General features: G+C 41.0%; 1 protein-coding gene across 3 annotated transcripts in view; it reads left to right on the top strand.

Annotated features, from left to right (window-relative positions):
* Positions 1–17,994, top strand: part of ADARB1 (adenosine deaminase RNA specific B1) — a 142,015-nt gene extending 124,021 nt beyond the window's left edge. For all 3 annotated transcript variants that reach the window (XM_069983258.1, XM_069983257.1, XM_069983256.1), the window contains exons 4-12: positions 4,873–4,947; positions 6,284–7,212; positions 9,242–9,356; positions 9,470–9,638; positions 9,766–9,914; positions 14,270–14,438; positions 14,750–14,931; positions 16,193–16,371; positions 16,955–17,994. In XM_069983258.1, the coding sequence (XP_069839359.1) occupies positions 4,873–4,947; positions 6,284–7,212; positions 9,242–9,356; positions 9,470–9,638; positions 9,766–9,914; positions 14,270–14,438; positions 14,750–14,931; positions 16,193–16,371; positions 16,955–17,131 (2,144 nt within the window). In that variant the 3' untranslated portion in view covers positions 17,132–17,994. The remainder of the gene's footprint in view (positions 1–4,872; positions 4,948–6,283; positions 7,213–9,241; positions 9,357–9,469; positions 9,639–9,765; positions 9,915–14,269; positions 14,439–14,749; positions 14,932–16,192; positions 16,372–16,954) is intronic.
* The last annotated feature ends 1,357 nt before the right edge of the window (positions 17,995–19,351 follow it).

Here is a 19,351-nt window from a genome sequence, read left to right as displayed (position 1 = left end):
AAAGCAGCTATCTGAAGGTACAAGTGGTTTGGGGGGCACAGTTTGTGGGTACAGTCACTTTAACAGCTGCCTTAGCTGTGGGAGTGATGTGAATAATACAGAGAAGATATTTTTTTCCTGTGCCAGTCATGCTAGCACAGATGCAGGGGAATCCTTCTCTAAAAAACAGAATGTGCCACCATCTATGTGCATGTATCTGTGACGTTTGTGGGCCCTTATTCATGCTTCCTATGGGAGAAGTTGTGCTGCAACCTATCATGCATTCACACCTCACTAATGAAGCAGTATGTACAGCATGTATGTAAAATAACAGCATTGTATATGAACATGTAACTATTTTTTGTTCACTGCCAGTTGTTAGTTTGGCGTTCTCTTACTGAACCTATTAGACTCCTCAATAACTGGGCAGCAACTGGGCAGCTTGCTTTAAAAGTGTAAAATAATAAAAGTTTATACATACCCGTCCATGCTCCCTGGTGTCGTCCTTATTTCTGCCCGCAGCCGCCGTTGGAACTTCACATCTTTTCTCTAAAGTAACAGATCGCTTAGTCAATTACTGGTCGAGACGGGATTGTCATAGCTTGCGGGCAGAAGCGTGGAGATCACCAGGTATCGTGGACAGGTATGTATAAACGGCATTATTTTACGCTTTTAAAGCAAGCTGCCCAGTTGCTGCACCGTTATTGTGTCATCTAATCTAGCAAATTGTTGTAGTAGCGATCCAAACAGGACCAGCACCAAGGATTCCCCCTCGGGATCGGCGCAGGTGAAAATTGCAAAGGGTATTCAGCGAGGGAATCCTTGGTCCTGGTTCTGTTTGGATCGCTACTGCTACATTTCTATACACCATTTTACTGGTGTCCCTGACTTGGCTGCGGTGCATTTCTTATGAAGCCTACAGTAGTTGTGCCTATTTTTTTTTATTTTTTTTTAACTTATTTTTATTAAAATGTGTAATAAAACAGCAAATACAAGAAATGCAGAATATGTAAAATCGCATAATACACTACAAAATGTACAGTCGCAGCTGAACTGGAATTTCTGACTACCCGTAACTAAAACACAGTAATATTATTGCATCTCTTACATGCAATACCAGTAAAATAAAGATTTTCCTTTCTAACTAAGGGCTAAAGTCCTTTTATTAAGTTAAGAACCTCGTTAGTTACTAGTGGCAGAATGTAACCTAAGAAATTTGAAGGACTCCTAAGGTGCCTTTCAGCATTTCTGTGCAGTACCACTTTGTCATTTTGAAATGGACGTACAATGTCACGTATCTCATTTGCTTCATAGTGAGGAAGAATAAAAGGTCTCCATTTCTTAAAGAAACGTTTTATACCCGAGTCTTTGTGTCTTTCGGTATCTGCCTTGTCCACCCCTAAAAATTTGTGTAATCACCATATCCACATCTGGCACACTAGACCAACCAGTTAGTGAATAGACATCTCAAAGCAACTAGTAAGGTAATGTGTACCAACTGGGGCATGCACTTGGGACTATAGAGTTGTGCCTATTTTATAGCACAACTCCACTAGGTGAGTGGTTTTAATCTAGACTTCTCACCCTTGAGTTTCTTTTTAAATTTAATACGGTAGGAAGCACCCTTTCCTTTTGTATCTCCAATCTAGAAAATTGGCGTTCGTTTACATTGGTGTTTGGGCTGTGTAATACAGCCCTTACAGTATATATGCCTTAGACCACTGTGCCTGCTTGTCCACATGTAGCTGAGCTCCACACAGCAACGTTCAGCTGTTTCCGCAACTCCTGTAGTATTTGGTTGTGTAGCCAACAGATTAGTAGTTGATCTGTTGGATGATATATCACCATTAATAGGTGTTAATCTGCAAAACTGCACAAAATGACACAATTATGCCCTGTCTATAACAAGCCTTCCAAATGGCAGGGAAGTCATGGGGGCAGCACATGTGAGAGAACTAGTTGCACAGGCAATACATGGGCATCCATATGAGTTATGTGGTGCAAAGAGATATTGTAGGGCACGAGAATAGGGTAGAGTATAATGGAAAGAAAATGACAAGGAGAAGAATGCCTGCTCATTAAGTGTAATCACTTCACTGTAGTGAACAGATCATGATTGATATGGGAGAGGTTCAGTTCTACATGAAACCAAGCCCAGATAACCGATTATTATTTTCAAGTTCCAGATTGGATAGCTGACAGCTCAGTGATTAACTAAAGTGGAAACCACTGATCAGCTCATACTTTAATGTCTGCAGCATATAGAGGCAGAATTCTAGTGCTGATAGATTCCTTCTATTCCATATAGTATTGAAGCTACTTTCTTTTAACAGCATTGTATTTCCACATAAAGTTCTGGCATATAACGAAGTTGTGCTTTTTAAATGGGTTATCCAGGATTTAAAAATATATATCAGCTTTCTTCTAAAAAAACAGCACTACCTTTGTCATCAGGTTGTATGGGGTATTACAACTTGGCTTAATGAAAGTCGCAATATCAACCACTCAGCACTGCGCAGCTAGTGCCGCTGTGAAAGAAAAAAAAAAGTAAATATCACTGTTAGGGTCCTATTCAATAATGCAAACGAGCGCCCATCTACTGGGCCTATTACACGGCCTTATAATCGTTTAGTGAGGGCTGCAGGGACATTGTTATCGATGTCCTTGCAGCCCTTGTTTAAACACCATACATTACCTAACCATGTTGCAGGTCTTCTCCTGCGCTCCTTCTTCCTCCCAGTCACGCGCGCAGCAGCTTCGGTGCGGCCTGTCTGAGCTGACAGACCGCTCAGCCAATCACTGGCTGCGGCGGTCCTGGCCAGTGATTGGCTGAGTGGTCTGTCAGCTATGACAGGCCGTAATGAAGCTGCTGCTGCGTGCGGGACTGGGAGGAAGAAAGAGCGCAGGAGAAGCCCTGCAACATGGTTAGGTAAAGCATGGTGCTTGTGAAATCGTCGTTCGTCCACCATGCATCGCTATTCCACGCAGTGATGCGCGGTCCTTGCCCAATGATTTTAGGTTTGAACCTAAATAAACGATCAGCCGATAAAATGATCATCAGCTGATTGTTGTCTCTATTCCATGGAGCGATAATTGGCCCAATTGGGCCAATTATCGCTCCGTGGAATAGGACCCTTTCTCTTCATTCTGACAACTAGTAGGGAACATGTCTTTCTCTTAGTTTATACACATTGCACTATTTTTTTTTAGTTTTGTTTGTTATTCCTTTTACCTGTTTACACACAGAATAAGACACTAACATTACAATCATTTGAAAATGCCGCTGAATTGCAGTAAAAACGCATATTGGCTCCGTGTACATCAGCATTGCATCAGCCAGTGGCTGGTCCTAACCTGACCACTGTATAGAGATAGATTTGCTTGGTCTTTACATATTTCAGTTGATATAACACAATGCAAATAGATTTGCCCTCAAACGATCTAATACAGTGAAATGGACCGAACAATGGACACTTCAGATTATGCGCTTGCCGTTTTAATACATTTTTTTTCTTTTAGTACCAACTGTAGCTAATAGGTAGCGCTGTTGCTTTGATCACACCCACAGTGCTTGTCATGTCACAAATCCTGATATGTCAGCTTCCTGTACCTATGTTTGTTGCAAAGGGCAGTAAAATATTCTTCGAAGCTTAAATATTCTTGGGCTCTCTTAGAAGTAAACCATCAACATTTGATCGATTTGGGTCTTCCCTCTGGGACTGCCATCTTTCACAGTGAAGGGACCACAGTGTTATAAAATGAATTTCTGATATATTACCTGTGTTAGGGTGGTCTTCAGGTAAGACCTTCAGGTATATTGGATGGTAGCCAGATTGGAGGGGCAACTCGGCCGAGAAGGATGCAGACAACTCGACATGGTTCTGAGTAGCAGCATGTTTATTGCAACAAAGTCATCTTCTTTTATACCCCTTGCGGGGTGTACACTTCATTTAACATTAACACAGAATCTTTAGGTATTTTCCATAGATGAAGTCATGTGATTATATCCGGTCATGCGCAGTGTGATCAATATGAGTAAACATCTTATTTGCAGAGTAAGGGAAATTAGTAAGAATAACATCCAATCGTGGTTGGTTAAAGGTTGGTATCGATCGATTCCCCGGTAATCAGTTTGTTACTGCTAATTTAGCGAAGTTATCTCCAATTATTATGTCCCTGTAGCTCTCTATCAATGTTCTGTAGACCAGAACATAGATAAGTGTCCTGAGGATGGGTCAGAGTGACCCAATCTGATAAGCAACATCAGCATTTTGTAAATCATGTGTTATTGAGAATCATATTAACACTATCCTCTCTGTGTCCTAGAATTATATTAAAGCCCCTCATCCCTGACACCTGTATTACTAGCAATTTTTATCTTTAGTAGCTATGGATTAAATATGCCAATACATCTATTGCAAACAAACTTGTTCCTTGCTGAATTTATTTAGAAAGTTGTGTAATTCATAATTTGCAATATGTCCTTTTATGTGATGTGGCACTAGGTTAATAAATATAAAATTATTCCTTATCTGTAAAGCCCAGGACTATGTACACTTCTGCTAATGTTCATTTATTAGGTTTACTGCAGTTGTAAATGACAGTGGATGTAGGGAGGGAAAAAAACATTTTGAGGTTGTATTAAGGATTTATCCTTAGGATTTTTGTTTAGAAGTTTTATTATTTTAAATTGATGCATTGCATTTATGAAAGCCAATATGTAGACATAACATGTATTTGAAAAATATAAATTAGTAGGTACATTTTAATAGATAGTATTGTTGTAATATTGTTTTTGATCTTTGTGTATAGTGTTTTAATATTTTTGGAATTGTTTTCCCCTTTATAGTTATTAAAATTGACTTCACGTTTACTTGTTCATTTTGATTGCAGAGCGAAGTGGTCTGCACCAGCCCAGGAAGCAGCAAAAGTATTTCACAATGGATGTGGATGATGAAGAAAATATGAGTAAGATGTAGTAGATAATGAGTTGTAGAGAAGAGCTTCATTTTGGTAAATGAAGCCTTAAATGGTCTCCTAGCAGCATGCATTTTAGTTTCCCCCTCGGTTAACATCCGTGAAGGGCAATTTACTTGACTCCACCATTTTTAAGCTAGTCGTACACAAACATTTGAGGTTATTTATAAAAAAAATATCTCTTCCCCCCCCCCCCCCCCCCCCCTTCCCAGTATATTTTCTCAGTATTCACAATTAATTGAACAAGCTTCTTGGGATAGATACTACGGTAAATATATTATCATAAGGCTCTTACGGGTGAGTAAATATACAGTTCTGCTGGTTAGGTTTTTGTTTTTGAGATTTACTGGTATATAGATGATCATTTTAAGTTAATCTAATGGTCAGAATAAATCTTCACTGATCCTGTTAGTGTTAGTATCACTCAAGTCTTACACTTATTTAGGGTCTCTCTTACTACAAAACATCTTTTACTATTATAAATGTTGTCGCTTCTGAAAATATGATCCTGTCCGCAAACAAGGATTGCATACTTTTTAATTTTAAAATATTTTTTCCCTCTTGGTCTGTTGAGCGCCGAAAGGAGTAACCTATCGAGCTTTTGCTGGAGGATGTTATAAATGAAAATTTAGCAACCATTCCATCAGCTTTGTTAGCTGGGTTAAGTGGTGTGTGTTTGCTTAGTGTTCATCTTCCAAGAGTCAATACTCATTAGGACTAGGTTATTAAAAGTTGAACATGCCTTTTTTTATTAATCCATAAAGAAAACACATGCTGAAAATCATTTTAACCCAATTTAAAGATTAAGAATCAGTGAGTTGTTTAAAATTAAGGTTTTGACAAATTTTATGTTTTTTAGAAATACCTAGAATTATTGTTTTCTCGAAGCTTTTTACAAGTCTTAAAATTGATTTTCTTTGTTTTTCTGCCAACAACCACTTCCTTTGGCTAGCTACAGTTCTCTGGCACCCATGATTTTATGGACGTTGCCTGCATTTGCTAAGAAAGTTCCCTCTGTTTCAGTTTTGCCCTTAGAATTGCTTGGTTATTGATTTTTTTTTTTTTTTATTTATTTATTAAAAATATTAAGTATTGCATACTGAAAATTTTAATATATTTAATATTGAAAAGAGGTATAACAATTTATGTTCACTGTTAATGAGATGGTAATGGCAAGTAGCGATTGCCATTACAAAGTTAAAACCATGTATTTTGTGACCACACATCACTGAACCAGTGACAAAGATAGATAAAGGAATCTATAAATTTTGCATTTACAAGATCCTGCAACGAAGGCGTTGTAAGTTACTCTTTCTGGGCACCACAGGTTCAAGCAGCACTGACGTTAAAGAAAATCGTAACATGGATGGAGTGTCAAGAAAAGATGGGAATGGACAAGGTACCGGGGAGGGGGCTCAGCTATCCAATGGGGGTGAGGGAAGCAACAGAAAACGACCTTTGGAGGAAGGTAATAATGGCCATTCCAAGTTTCGCCCAAAGAAGAGGAAGAAAACACCAGGGCCAGTATTGCCAAAGAATGCTCTCATGCAGCTGAATGAAATAAAGCCGGGTTTGCAATATAAACTACTTTCTCAGTCTGGACCAGTTCATGCACCAGTTTTTATTATGACTGTTGATGTTAATGGGCAAGCTTTTGAGGGTTCAGGGCCAACAAAAAAGAAGGCCAAGCTTCATGCAGCTGAAAAAGCATTACGGTCCTTCGTGCAATTTCCCAATGCGTCTGAAGCTCACATAGCAATGGGAAGAACTCTGTCTATAAACACCGACTTTACTTCTGACCAAGCCGACTTCCCAGACACGCTCTTTAATGGATTTGAAAAACCTGAGCAGGCTGACCATGAGTTTTTCTTAGGCTCCAATGGGAATGAACCATTTAATTCAACAAGTGACTATAGTATGGCTTTGGCTGGTTCTTGCAATCTAATTCAGTCCCCACTTCCAACACCTTCATTTTTTCCACCTTCAAGTGGTAAAAACCCTGTTATGATCTTAAATGAGCTGCGGCCAGGACTGAAGTACGACTTTGTGTCTGAGAGTGGAGAAAGTCATGCTAAGAACTTCGTCATGTCAGTCACCGTGGACAACCAGACATTTGAAGGATCTGGTAGAAACAAGAAACTTGCCAAGGCTCGAGCCGCACAGTCAGCTTTGGCATCATTGTTTAACATGCAGTTGGACCAGACTCCTTCACGACAGCCTGTTCCAAGTGAGGGCTTACAGTTGCACTTACCTCAGGTAAGGGAAGTGAGCAAAATTTTGTTCTGTTTTGATCTGGTTTACTATGTCTTGTCTTATCCTTAATTTATAGGTTTAGGTTCCGTTCACATGGAGCAAAACTGGCGCGCGTGACTCCCATAGACTGTCATTATGACAGGGAGAATTCCGCCAGTTTTGCTCCACGTGAACGGAGCTTATGTCTTCCTTTATTGAATTGTTTAGTTGAATGATTTCTTTCATCACCCAAAAGTATATTTAACTGCAGTATGCAAAGTCCAAGACCTCTTTTAGATCAGCTGGCTGTTGCCACAGGGGGATGTGAGACCAACTCACAATTTGTTCTTTTCTTTAACCTGCTAAAACAATGATCAGACAGCTTGTTTGTCAGCTGATTGCTGGGTCTGTTACACAGGACAGTGTCGACCTAATTATCCAATAGTCATCCCATGTAATAGAGCCGGAGGATTTGGTCCATGAAAAACATTCGCTCATCCACACTCAGCCCCGCCTTAGTTTCATTGAATAACTGACAAAGTGGATATTATGTTCTCTGCTGTTTAAAGGAAACCCGTCACAACAGAAATGCAGTCTTATTCACAGGTAGTGTGTTATACAATAGGAGGCCTATGCTTATTTTGTGCTTAGGAGTCCAGGGGGCAGTCCTAATCAGTTATTGGCAGCTATCTCTGTATGAACACTTACACAGTGAAGGTTATCAGTCATGGAGGACAGCCTGCCACTGCTCCAGAATGAGCAGAGTACTACATTAACAAAGCTATTCATAAATCTGCTCCCCTATACTCTATAACATGGTAGGGCCAGTTAAAGTGGTAGTGCGGCGGTAAAGAATTATTCACAGAATAACACACATTACAAAGTTATACAACATAACTGTGCTCAGCCAATCGCGGCTGAGCACAGTTGTGACGCGGCGGAGGGGGGGCGGGCGTCAGGGATTCGGACGTCCGTCCGAAGAGGACGTTTGGCACAAGATGGCGGACGGGCTCGACACGGATCAGGTAATGTATAATGCACCACACACTTCCGGGTACACGGGCGGGGGTGGTGGGACACGGGGAAGGGGGCTATTCACAGACATAACATACATTACAAAGTTGTATAACTTTGTAATGTGTGTTATTCTGTGAATAATTTTTTAGCGCCACACTACCCCTTTAAGACAACTATTTTCAATGGACAAGTTTCTTTAAAACAAATAAGTAGATACAGGCGAACTTCCTGGTCCATGTAAGTATGTCCCAATGAATGACAGAATGTAACACAGTCCAGATCACGTTGTTGAGAAATATTGGTATTTTGAATTCTGTTGAAGCAGTGGATATTTTAGCAGAGGTGAGCATTGCTGTCACTTCTAAATGAACTTGGAAACCAAGAGACTGGTTATTTATTAACATATTTAATGAAGTCTCAGTATTATAATTTCCCAATGCAATATATAATAAATATGTCTGAACTTTCTGAAATGACCACTGCAACAGAATGTAAAGATGCCACTATCTTAAAGAGGTTGTCTGGGCAAAATCCACAGGATAGGGGAAAAGTAAGATCGCTGGGGCTTCGGCCCCCATACCTCCCTCTAATCTCCATTTTAGGCCGCGGCTTCTGTGTTATGTAAAGAGCCACAGGCATGGCATGTGACCCACCACTCTATTCCTATGAAGACAATAGAAAGATCCGAATAAGCTGGACGAGCGATGTACTCAGCCCTCTCTGGCACCTTCATAGGAATGAATAAAGCCACGGCTTGCGTGCCGCTCCCCCTGCAATCTTTTACTTTCCTCTATCCTGTGGATACGGGAAAAGTTGATTTTTCCCCGGACAACATCTTTAAGTGAAATCGAGATAGTTACTAAACTTTGCCTACTGCTAATATATGGCTACTTTGTGCCAACAGCAGGTGAAGCTTAATAAATGACCTGGGAAATTCTTACTTGTTACATTTCGAGAGTTTGGTCATAAAGATAAGTCCAGATTTAGGACCCCAGGAGAATGACTAACCTTGTTCTGTTACCTTTCATGTTTATAGGTTCTGGCTGATGCAGTTGCCCGTTTGGTTGTAGATAAGTTCAGCGAGCTCACGGATAATTTCACCTCCCCACACGCAAGGAGAAAAGTCCTGGCTGGAGTTGTCATGACAACAGGTACTTCAACATTTTCCATTTTGTTTTTTGTTTTGCTGCCTTTGCTGGTCTCTGTGCATGCTCCCTTTTACCCCTTTGAAATGAATCTGCACAATGATTATTTTTATACTTAGGAATAGATGTGAAAGATGCCCAGGTTATTAGTGTTTCCACTGGAACAAAATGCATCAATGGAGAATATATGAGTGATCGTGGTCTGGCGCTAAATGACTGTCATGCTGAAATTGTAGCTCGCAGGTCACTTCTTAGATTTCTCTACACACAGCTGGAATTATTTCTGAGGTGAGCTGAAAAAATGACAGCATATTTATTGCAATCCTAGTATCCTGTATAACGTAACTTTTATAGCACTTGACTGTCTTTATAGTATAAGTAAAATTCAGCTACTTGAACACAGTTCTTTTTTCAGTACTAAAGAAGATCAGCAAAAATCCATATTTACGAAGTCAGAACATGGTGGATTTAGACTGAAGGACAATGTTCAGTTCCATCTATACATCAGTACATCACCATGTGGAGATGCTCGTATTTTCTCACCACATGAAGCTGGACAAGAAGGTAGTAAAACCCCTTATCAAGCTTTATTACAATGGTCCTCATATGGCTTACTTCCAGAATATTGAAGTTCTCTCTATATATGATATACTTCCCACTATAAAAAAAAATAGGTAAAAAAAAATAAATATTCAAATGTAGTAGAAGCGTACAACTTTTCTTACCTGTATGTCTTTGTGTGTGTCTGTAAAGCTCTCTCCTACCTTGTTCTCTCTTTACCCTGCTAGTTGAGTAGTTGTAGAATTTATTGCTTTACCACAGGGGTCAAAGGGGTACTAACTCTCATTAAAGAGAGATTGTCATAAAGATGTATGGAGAATTCTGGGAAGAAAGGAGATGCAAAATAGCTCTCCCACCTCTTGAGCAAAGAGATGTCCCTTCAAGTCAAGTCTCACACATAGCCCTGGAGACTCAAATTAGATCAATCCTTTAAAGGGTAAATAGATAAAGACAGGTAAAGATGAGGGGTGTAGTAGTAGTACAGGTAAAGATGAGGGGTGTAGTAGTACAGGAACAGATGAGGGTCAGGGACATTGCTAAGAACATGGGGCCCCATGAAACCTTGGTGACTGGGGGGAGCATGGGGCAGACCAGGGGGGGGGCAAGTATGGGGGGAATGGGGCACACTGGGCTGGGGGGAATGGGGCACACTGGGCTGGGGGGAGGGGGGGAGCATGCATGGGGCACACTGGACTGGGGGGAGGGGGGAGCATGCATGGGGCACACTGGGGGGAGGGGGGGAGCATGCATGGGGCACACTGGGGGGAGGGGGGGAGCATGCATGGGGCACACTGGGGGGGAGGGGGGGGAGCATGCATGGGGCACACTGGGGGGGAGGGGGGGAGCATGCATGGGGCACACTGGGGGGGAGGGGGGGAGCATGCATGGGGCACACCGGGGGGGAGGGGGGAGCATGCATGGGGCTCACCGGGGGGGAGGGGGGAGCATGCATGGGGCAAACTGGGGGGAGGGGGGAGCATGCATGGGGCACACTGGGGGGAGCATGAATGGGGCAGATCGGGGGGAGAATCAGGCAGACCTGGGGAGCACGGGGCAGATCGGCGGGAGCATGGGGCTGACCTGGGCAGGAGGAAACATACCTGGTGTACCCACTCTGCCCGGTCGCACACCATCGGCACTTGCTCTCTCCTTCCGCCCGCACATACTCCCCGCAGCTGCCCCGCCCCCATAGCGGGATGAATATCACCTCCGCACATGGAGGTCCCCGGAGGAGGCTGCAGATACTGAAGCATCGGGTGATAGTGTCGCTGCGGTTACTGGAGCTGTACAGCAGCGACACTTTCGCCCGATGCTTCAGTATCTGCAGCCTCCTCCGGGGACCTCCATATGCAGCTGGGAGGGAGCGCGCTAGGGGGGCAGGTCAGAGAATGCGAGCAGCCCGCGCGCCCGCATCTAATTTTTTTCTTTTAGAAAATAGATTTTCGATTTTCCAAAAAAATCGAATTCTTAAATTCTGGGCGAATTAATCAAATTAATTTGATTAATCGCCCAGCCCTAGTCGCAATGTAGTAGCCAGCCCTAGTCCCCATGTAGTAGCCAGCCCTCCCACAATAGTCCCCATGTAGTAGCCAGCCCTCCCACAATAGTCCCCATGTAGTAGCCAGCCCTCCCACAATAGTCCCCATGTAGTAGCCAGCCCTCCCACAATAGTCCCCATGTAGTAGCCAGCCCTCCCACAATAGTCCCCATGTAGTAGCTAGCCCTCCCACAATAGTCCCCATGTAGTAGCTAGCCCTCCCACAATAGTCCCCATGTAGTAGCCAGCCCTCCCACAATAGTCCCCATGTAGTAGCCAGCCCTCCCACAATAGTCCCCATGTAGTAGCCAGCCCTCCCACAATAGTCCCCATGTAGTAGCCAGCCCTCCCACAATATTCCCCATGTAGTAGCCAGCCCTCCCACAATAGTCCCCATGTAGTAGCCAGCCCTCCCACAATAGTCCCCATGTAGTAGCTAGCCCTCCCACAATAGTCCCCATGTAGTAGCCAGCCCTCCCACAATAGTCTCCATGTAGTAGCCAGCCCTCCCACAATAGTCCCCATGTAGTAGCCAGCCCTCCCACAATAGTCCCCATGTAGTAGCCAGCCCTCTCACGATAGTCTCCATGTAGTAGCCAGCCCTCCCACAATAGTCCCCATGTAGTAGCCAGCCCTCCCACAATAGTCAGCAGGATCAGCATCAGTAGCGGGAATGGAAGGATGGCAAAAGTATAGGGGCCGTATCCAGGGGTAGGGTGGGTTCGGGAGCCCTCCAGGGGTGACTGGTTTCCGGCGCACATCGCAACATTATAGTATGGGCGGCACAGAAGACTGCCCATATTAATCTGTTTCGGTGTCCTATGAGCGGGCCAGCTCTAGGAAATCAATTGATTTCCTTGGTGGGCCCCGCGGGCACGAATTTGACATGTCTGCTCTACAGGAAGTGTTGTATTCTTTCCAGTCTGGCACAGTGCTTTCTGCTACCACTTCTTTTCAGGACAGGAACTGTCCAGCGCAGTAGCAAACCCCTATAGAAAAAAAAAAACACTCTGCTCTGCTCTGGACAGTTCCTGCAGAGGTGGCGGCAGAGAGCACTTTGTCAGACTAGATAGAATACACCACTTCCTGTAGAGCATACAGCAGCTGATAAGACTTTAGATTTTTAAATGCAAGTAATTTACAAATCTGTATAATTTTAAGACAGTAGTTGATTTGAAAACTCTGTACCCCCTAAGTACTCATGTAAGTTCTATCGTGGAAAAGTCTTGCACACAATACCCCAGGGAACGGATTATTCATATCTGGTTGTGTACTAGTTATTCTGTATATTCTGATTGTTCCTGCCAAATGTGTAAAAAAAAATAAAAAACTGCGAGGGCAGGGGTTGGTTGGAATTTAAAGCGTAACTGTCATTTCAGGGTCATTTTTTTTTTTAAACATTAAATATCAACAGTTCAAGTTCGATTTTAAGAAACTCTGTAATAGGTTTTATAAACCAAAAGAGTTTCCTTCTGGACTGAAAAAGCAATCTCCCAGCCTCCCCCCTCACATCAGAAGCAGCAGGATTTCTCTGTCCATTATGTGGCTATGGAGAGGGGAGGGGCTGTTAGGAGTGACTGAGCACGGAGCAGTCTTGCAACACCCTGCGATCTTATCTCAGTAAGTTCATAGATGACCTTTCTGACCCCAGAATCCAGTGTCTTAGGTGCCCAGAGAGTCTACAAACAGCTTACCTTCATGTCACCTCTTCCTGCTCCCTCATCTCCCTTGGCCCCTCCCCCCTCCATAAGGATAGAATGGAGAGAGCAGAACCCGTCTTCACTGGCTTCTCTGTAATGAAGACATGTTTGCCTGATAATGCACAGATAAGAAGTCAGGGGGGGAGGCTGGGAGATTGCTTCTTGAGTACAGAAGGAGGCTTTTTTGGCTAATAAAACCTATTACAGAGTTTCTTAAAATCGCGTATACTACTGATTTCTGCAATAAAAAATGACAGTTACACTTTAAGTGATACTTGCCTGTCCTGGTGCCCCAGCAGCACCACTGCTCCCAGTTGCTGGCCAGTGTTCTGTAACTCCTGGTCCTGTGAAATTACAACCCAGCTGAGAAATGTCCATTCAGCCATCAGTGAGTGATGTGGTCCACCTCAGCCGTCATTGACTGGCTGAGTGGGAAGTTCCTGCCAGGTTTTGATGACACAGGAGATTGAGAAGACCAGAGGCTGACAGTGAGCAGGTGGTGCTGGGATTGTATCACTACTTTATTATGTTCCCATCCTTCCCTGCCCGCTCTGGCTTTTTATATGTGGCCGGAGTTCTCCTCTGTGCCTTGCAAACTATTTTTCAGATTCCTCTTTGGAAATATCCTGAGAATGCAGCAGATGGGCGTAGCTTAAGAATGTGTTAAATAATGAAGAAGTCCATATACTGTATACCCTTCCAAGATTCGAGAAATGTAGAGGTGTCAGATAAATGTTTTTTTTTGGGATTCGTGTTTTAATTCCTTTATGAGTAAAACAGACTGAAAGAATAGCTTACAGATGTACATCTCTCATCCCAGTTTTATTAATGTGTGACTTAATTATATACATCTGTCTATTGCACGATGTAAATATGTTGTAAAGCGACTCCATCTGCTCCCTCAGCTATTACTGAACGAATCCCATTCCTAGTAGCGTTCTCCAGCATTAAGACTGTTCAACAGAATTTCTTTTTATTGTTGTTGAATAAAAACATTGATCAATAAAAATCCAACAGTATCTCTTATGGAGATATAATATATCCCTTTTTAGTTTTTTTTTTGTCTTGCTTATTTTTAATAACTAAAAGGAGATTTACTTTTTATCTGTTCACTATTATAGATCAGGGTGATCGCCATCCTAACCGAAAGGCACGAGGACAACTTCGTACCAAAATAGAGTCTGGAGAAGGTACTATTCCTGTACGGTCAAGCAGTACTATCCAAACATGGGATGGCGTTTTGCAGGGAGAGAGATTGCTCACCATGTCTTGCAGCGATAAGATTGCCAGGTGAGTTTATAAAGTAATCTGATTGCAGGATAAAAGCCTCTAGGTGGAAGGTTCTGCCCGCATTTGTTCTATTGAGACTTAATAATTAGAGACAGATTCTTTTTTGTAATGTTATGCATACATTAACAATGCTTGGGTGTGGTTAATCTGTGTGGGTTTTTTTATTTTATTTTATCGTTTTTACTTTTCTGCCTTGTTCAAATCAATAGTAATCCTGAACGGAATGACTACTTAAATTATTTATGTAAGTTTTTTTCCCCTTCATGTTCAACAACTACATAATCATATGTCTTTGCAATCTTCCAATACAGATGGAATGTTGTAGGAATCCAAGGATCTCTCTTCAGTCTCTTTGTTGAGCCAATCTATTTTTCCAGTATTATCTTGGGCAGCCTCTATCATGGTGATCATCTTTCTAGGGCTGTCTACCAGAGAATATCGGATATAGAGGATTTGCCCCCACTATATTCACTGAACAAACCTTTATTGAGTGGTAGGTCAAATATGCTATTGTATCTTTTAATTTTGCTCTGTCACATGTTATCAAGTGTTTCTCTGAAAGGGAAATAAGGGGCAGAACACTTCACAGTAAGTTTTGGTGGGGGAAAAAGGTACAATAAATTTGACTCATATTGATTTTGTTTACCAGTTAACTTCTTTTTGGAGCCCTTCATGACAAATAAAATCAAATGTAACAAATACACAATGCACAGGGTCCTGCCATAGATGTACCATTAAAGGGGAAGTCAGGCAAAAATTTTTTATTAAAGTATTGTTTTTGCCCTTCAAAAGTTATATAAATTACCAATATAATTTATCACAGGAAATGCTTGTAAAGTGCTTTTCCCCCCCCCCCTGCACTTACTACTGCATCAAGGCTTCACTTCCTGGATAAAATGGTGATGTCACGACCCGACTCCCAGAGCTGTGCGGGCTTTGGTTGCTGGAGAGGATTATGGCACAGGGATTCTCAGTGTCCCTCCAGTGTCCTGTGTCTCCTGCCATCATCCTCTCCAGCAGCCACAGCCCGCACAGCTCGAGGAGTTTGGTCGTGACATCACCATTTTATCCAGGAAGGGAAGCCTTGATGCAGTAGTAAGTGCAGGGATAAAAGCACTTTTTGTGCATTTCCTATAATAAGTGTATATTAGTGATTTGTATAACTTTATTGGGGGGGGGCACAATACAATACTTTAATAAAACCTTTCAACGGACTTCTCCTTTAAGGCTAATAAAGAAACTATTTTATATCACCTGGTTTAATCAGCAAGGAGTTCCCAGTGACATGCTCCATTTTATTTTTTTAAATCTACGCCCATTTCTTCATACAACAGTAGGGCCTCTCTATGCACTGAAGGCGACCCTGGAACCCTGGTACACTGATATCCCCTCCCCTCGGTGATGTGCCTCTTTGTGCATAAAGCTTCCCTATTTGCATATGAACAAACTATCGTTGATGGCCTGAACTAGTCAGCAATTTGAAAAATGTAGTGCACCACCAGGGGTTTCCACAATGGCGCCAACCAGGTGATAGAATTTTTTTTTTTTTTTAGACTTTAGTGGTACATTCACTTTAAATCTCCTTATATTATCCAATGTTAGTTTATCTGCATCAATTTCAACAAGCTTGAAAGAAAGCACCAAGTATCGCTGTACTATCTTTTTCTTTTCAATTTATTTTGTGTTGTGTATTGTTGCCATCCTTACATCGATTATTTATATAAATAAAGAAATTCTTCTTATTTTTTCCCCAGGTATTAGCAATGCAGAAGCACGCCAACCAGGCAAGGCTCCTAGTTTCAGCGTCAACTGGACAATAGGAGATTCCAGCCTTGAAGTCATTAATGCTACAACTGGCAAGGATGAAATGGGTCGTGCATCACGTCTCTGTAAACATGCCCTCTACAGTCGATGGATGCGTATTCATGCAAAGGTGAGTTTCAAGGGGGTTTCCAGTGAAAGTTGCCTTGAATGCCCCATACTACAAGAAATTTTGGGCTCATCTTATTCTATTCTTGACAATCTTTAAGTAAGCTGCCAGAGACTGCAAATGAAAAATGTATAATTAAACACCAAATTTCATTTAAATCTATTTTGTTTAGGCTATGTACACACGCAGTATAAACAGCAGCATTATTTGGCACTCAAAACAACAGCCGTTGTTTAAATGTGAATTGCATTGAAGTCTGTGGACAACGGCTGGAAATAATTGACATGATCGTTATTTCGACGGCTGTAGCAAAAACAGCCGTTGAATACATTGTGTGAACAACGGCCATTGTTTGCAAATCATTTCATTAATAAAAGAACAGCCGTTGTGTAAATTGAAAACAGCAATTTTTTTCATAAGAATTATGTTGTGTGAACATAGCCTTAAACTGTATTTCAAAAGTAGTTTCAAACTTACTAAGAAAATTCATGCTTAACTCATAGACTAAGTTGGTCAATGGTGTCTGCATACTTTTTATGCTTATGTTTTGTTATTTATTAATCCCTCTTTGCTTTTCATTCCATAGCTTTCCTCCAACTTGAGATGTAAGATTGGCAAACCCAATCTATACCACGATACGAAGCAATCAGCCTCTGAATACCAAGCGGCAAAGGAATGCGTATTCAAAGCCTTTCAAAAGGCAGGACTTGGAGCCTGGGTTAAAAAACCTATAGAACAAGACCAGTTTCCTGTAACAGCATAAAGTCAAGAACAGATCTACTCACTCAGTTTTCCTCTGTCAGGCAGGAGTGTATGGACACTGTTTGTAAACCTTGTTATGATTTCTCAGTTCTCTGACGTGCCAATCATCCTCATCTGCCTTTTTATCTCCATCTTTAAACCTGTAATTTTTAAGTCATGCATTGTTTTATAGGATCTGGAAAAAATATTGATTTTATTTATTCCTTAGTGACCAAAGGCAGTATTTTTTTTTTTTTTTTTGTAAAACACCTGCCTCAGTTTTAATTTTAAGATGTATTATCTGTAGCTGGATCTCTCACCTCTGTAAATTGTAGATACTTTCAACAGCATCGGCGTGCTATGCGATGGGCAGCTGATTTAAACTTGGAAAGTCATTCTTATTTCACAGCAGATATGTTATTGATAATGGTTTTACACTGTATTTTTAAGTGGCGTATTTCATGAGCTTTGTTTTGTGAAGTTTAGCTGCCGTTGACACTAATGTAACCAGCAATATGTCCGCTTTGGGTTGGCAATTGTTAATTTTTACCTGTCCTTGCTAACATATTGTACATTGAAAATTCCAGGTATATTACCATTTCTGCTATAGTGCGAAGGTTCTAAACCAGCTGCTACACATTTTGTTTCATCGGTATCTATTTGTGTGGCTACAATTTTTATTATGCAGGTTTTATTCTGTATTTGTGTCTCATTTATCCATGTTGTGAATTACAAGTTTTACTGCTGGTAACTGGATTGAAATACATTTGTATTTTTCTTGATCTCTAGGATATAATTGTGAACCAAAACCTATAAAAAAAAAAAAAGTCATTGTTTGCTGAAAATACAGTATATACATAAAACCACAATTTTGTTTTCCAGAAAGATGTTGCTTGATATTTGGTAACAGGTTTTAAATCCCTTTATAGTTCATAGAGACAAATTTTCACTGTAATGGATTGTGTATAGAGATGAGCGAACCTCAAGCATGCTCGAGTTCATCTGAACCCGGTCGTTCGGCATTTGATTAGCGGTGCTGCTGAAGTTGGATAAAGGTCTAAGGTTGTCTGGAAAACATCGATAATACAGCCAATGACTATATCTATATTTTCCTCAGCCTTAGGGCTTTCTCCAACTTCAGCAGCCACAGCTAATCAAATGCCGAACGACCGGGTTCAGATGAACTCGAGCATGCTCGAGGTTCGCTCATCTCTAATCGTGTAATGGAAAACAATGTAAACAAATCATTTAACTAAGGCTTCCCTTCCATTAGAATAGAAGAAATTCACTACACCTTTTCCCAGTTATAATCCGCTGCTGTTTTGGTGGAAAGAGGTCCTATTAGACAAAGTGATTGATTTTTTTTTTTTTTTTAACGATAACCAATTAACAATCACAAACAAGATTGTTTATAGTTAGCCTAAAATTGTTCACCATATTATGGTGCGTTTAGATGAAGCGATTATCGTTAAAAGATTTGCGATAACAATCACATTTGAGCGATAATCTGCTCATGTAAACACAGCAAACAATCAAGTGACGAGCGAGAAATCGTGATCTTAAATCATCGTTGGTAATTCGCAGATCGCTTCGTCTAAACAGTCTTTCACAGGTTCACTGAGATGGGCTTAAAACAATAGCAATTTTTCAAATGATTTATCTCTCCATATAAAATAATGGACGTCAATGGAAAAACGGATGACACACAATTGTATCAGTGTTTGCGTCCGTTTTTTTTGCATAAAACGTATACGTTAAATAGATTGCAAAAGCGCAGTGTGAACCCAGGCTTAGCAAATCTGCCCTATAGCATACAAGTCTAGTAAATGTTATCCTAAAAAAAAAAAAAAAATTATATATATATATATATATATATATATATATATTTATATATATTTATATATATATATATATTATATATATATATTATATATATAATATATATATATATATATATATATATATATATATATATATATATATATAATGTATTTACTAGACTTTTACACACACGTGTGTGTGTATATAATATACACACACTCACATATTTCACTTGCCTTTTTTGTCCATGAAGTATTAGCCAAAGAAGGCTGTTGGACCATGATGTACGTACTTATGCCTCAGATTTTATGCAGTAGTATTTTTTTTTCTTGCGGATACTATATAGTATATGCAGATACTACATGTGATGATACAGAAGTATTCTCTGAAAACAATAAGGGAGAGAAAAATCTGCCTGACT

The sequence above is a fragment of the Dendropsophus ebraccatus genome, chromosome 9, assembly GCF_027789765.1.
Source record: "Dendropsophus ebraccatus isolate aDenEbr1 chromosome 9, aDenEbr1.pat, whole genome shotgun sequence".
In the NCBI taxonomy this organism is placed as follows: Eukaryota; Metazoa; Chordata; class Amphibia; order Anura; family Hylidae; genus Dendropsophus; species Dendropsophus ebraccatus.
Note: the sequence above shows the minus strand (reverse complement) of the source record. Positions and strands in the feature narration are given on the sequence as shown.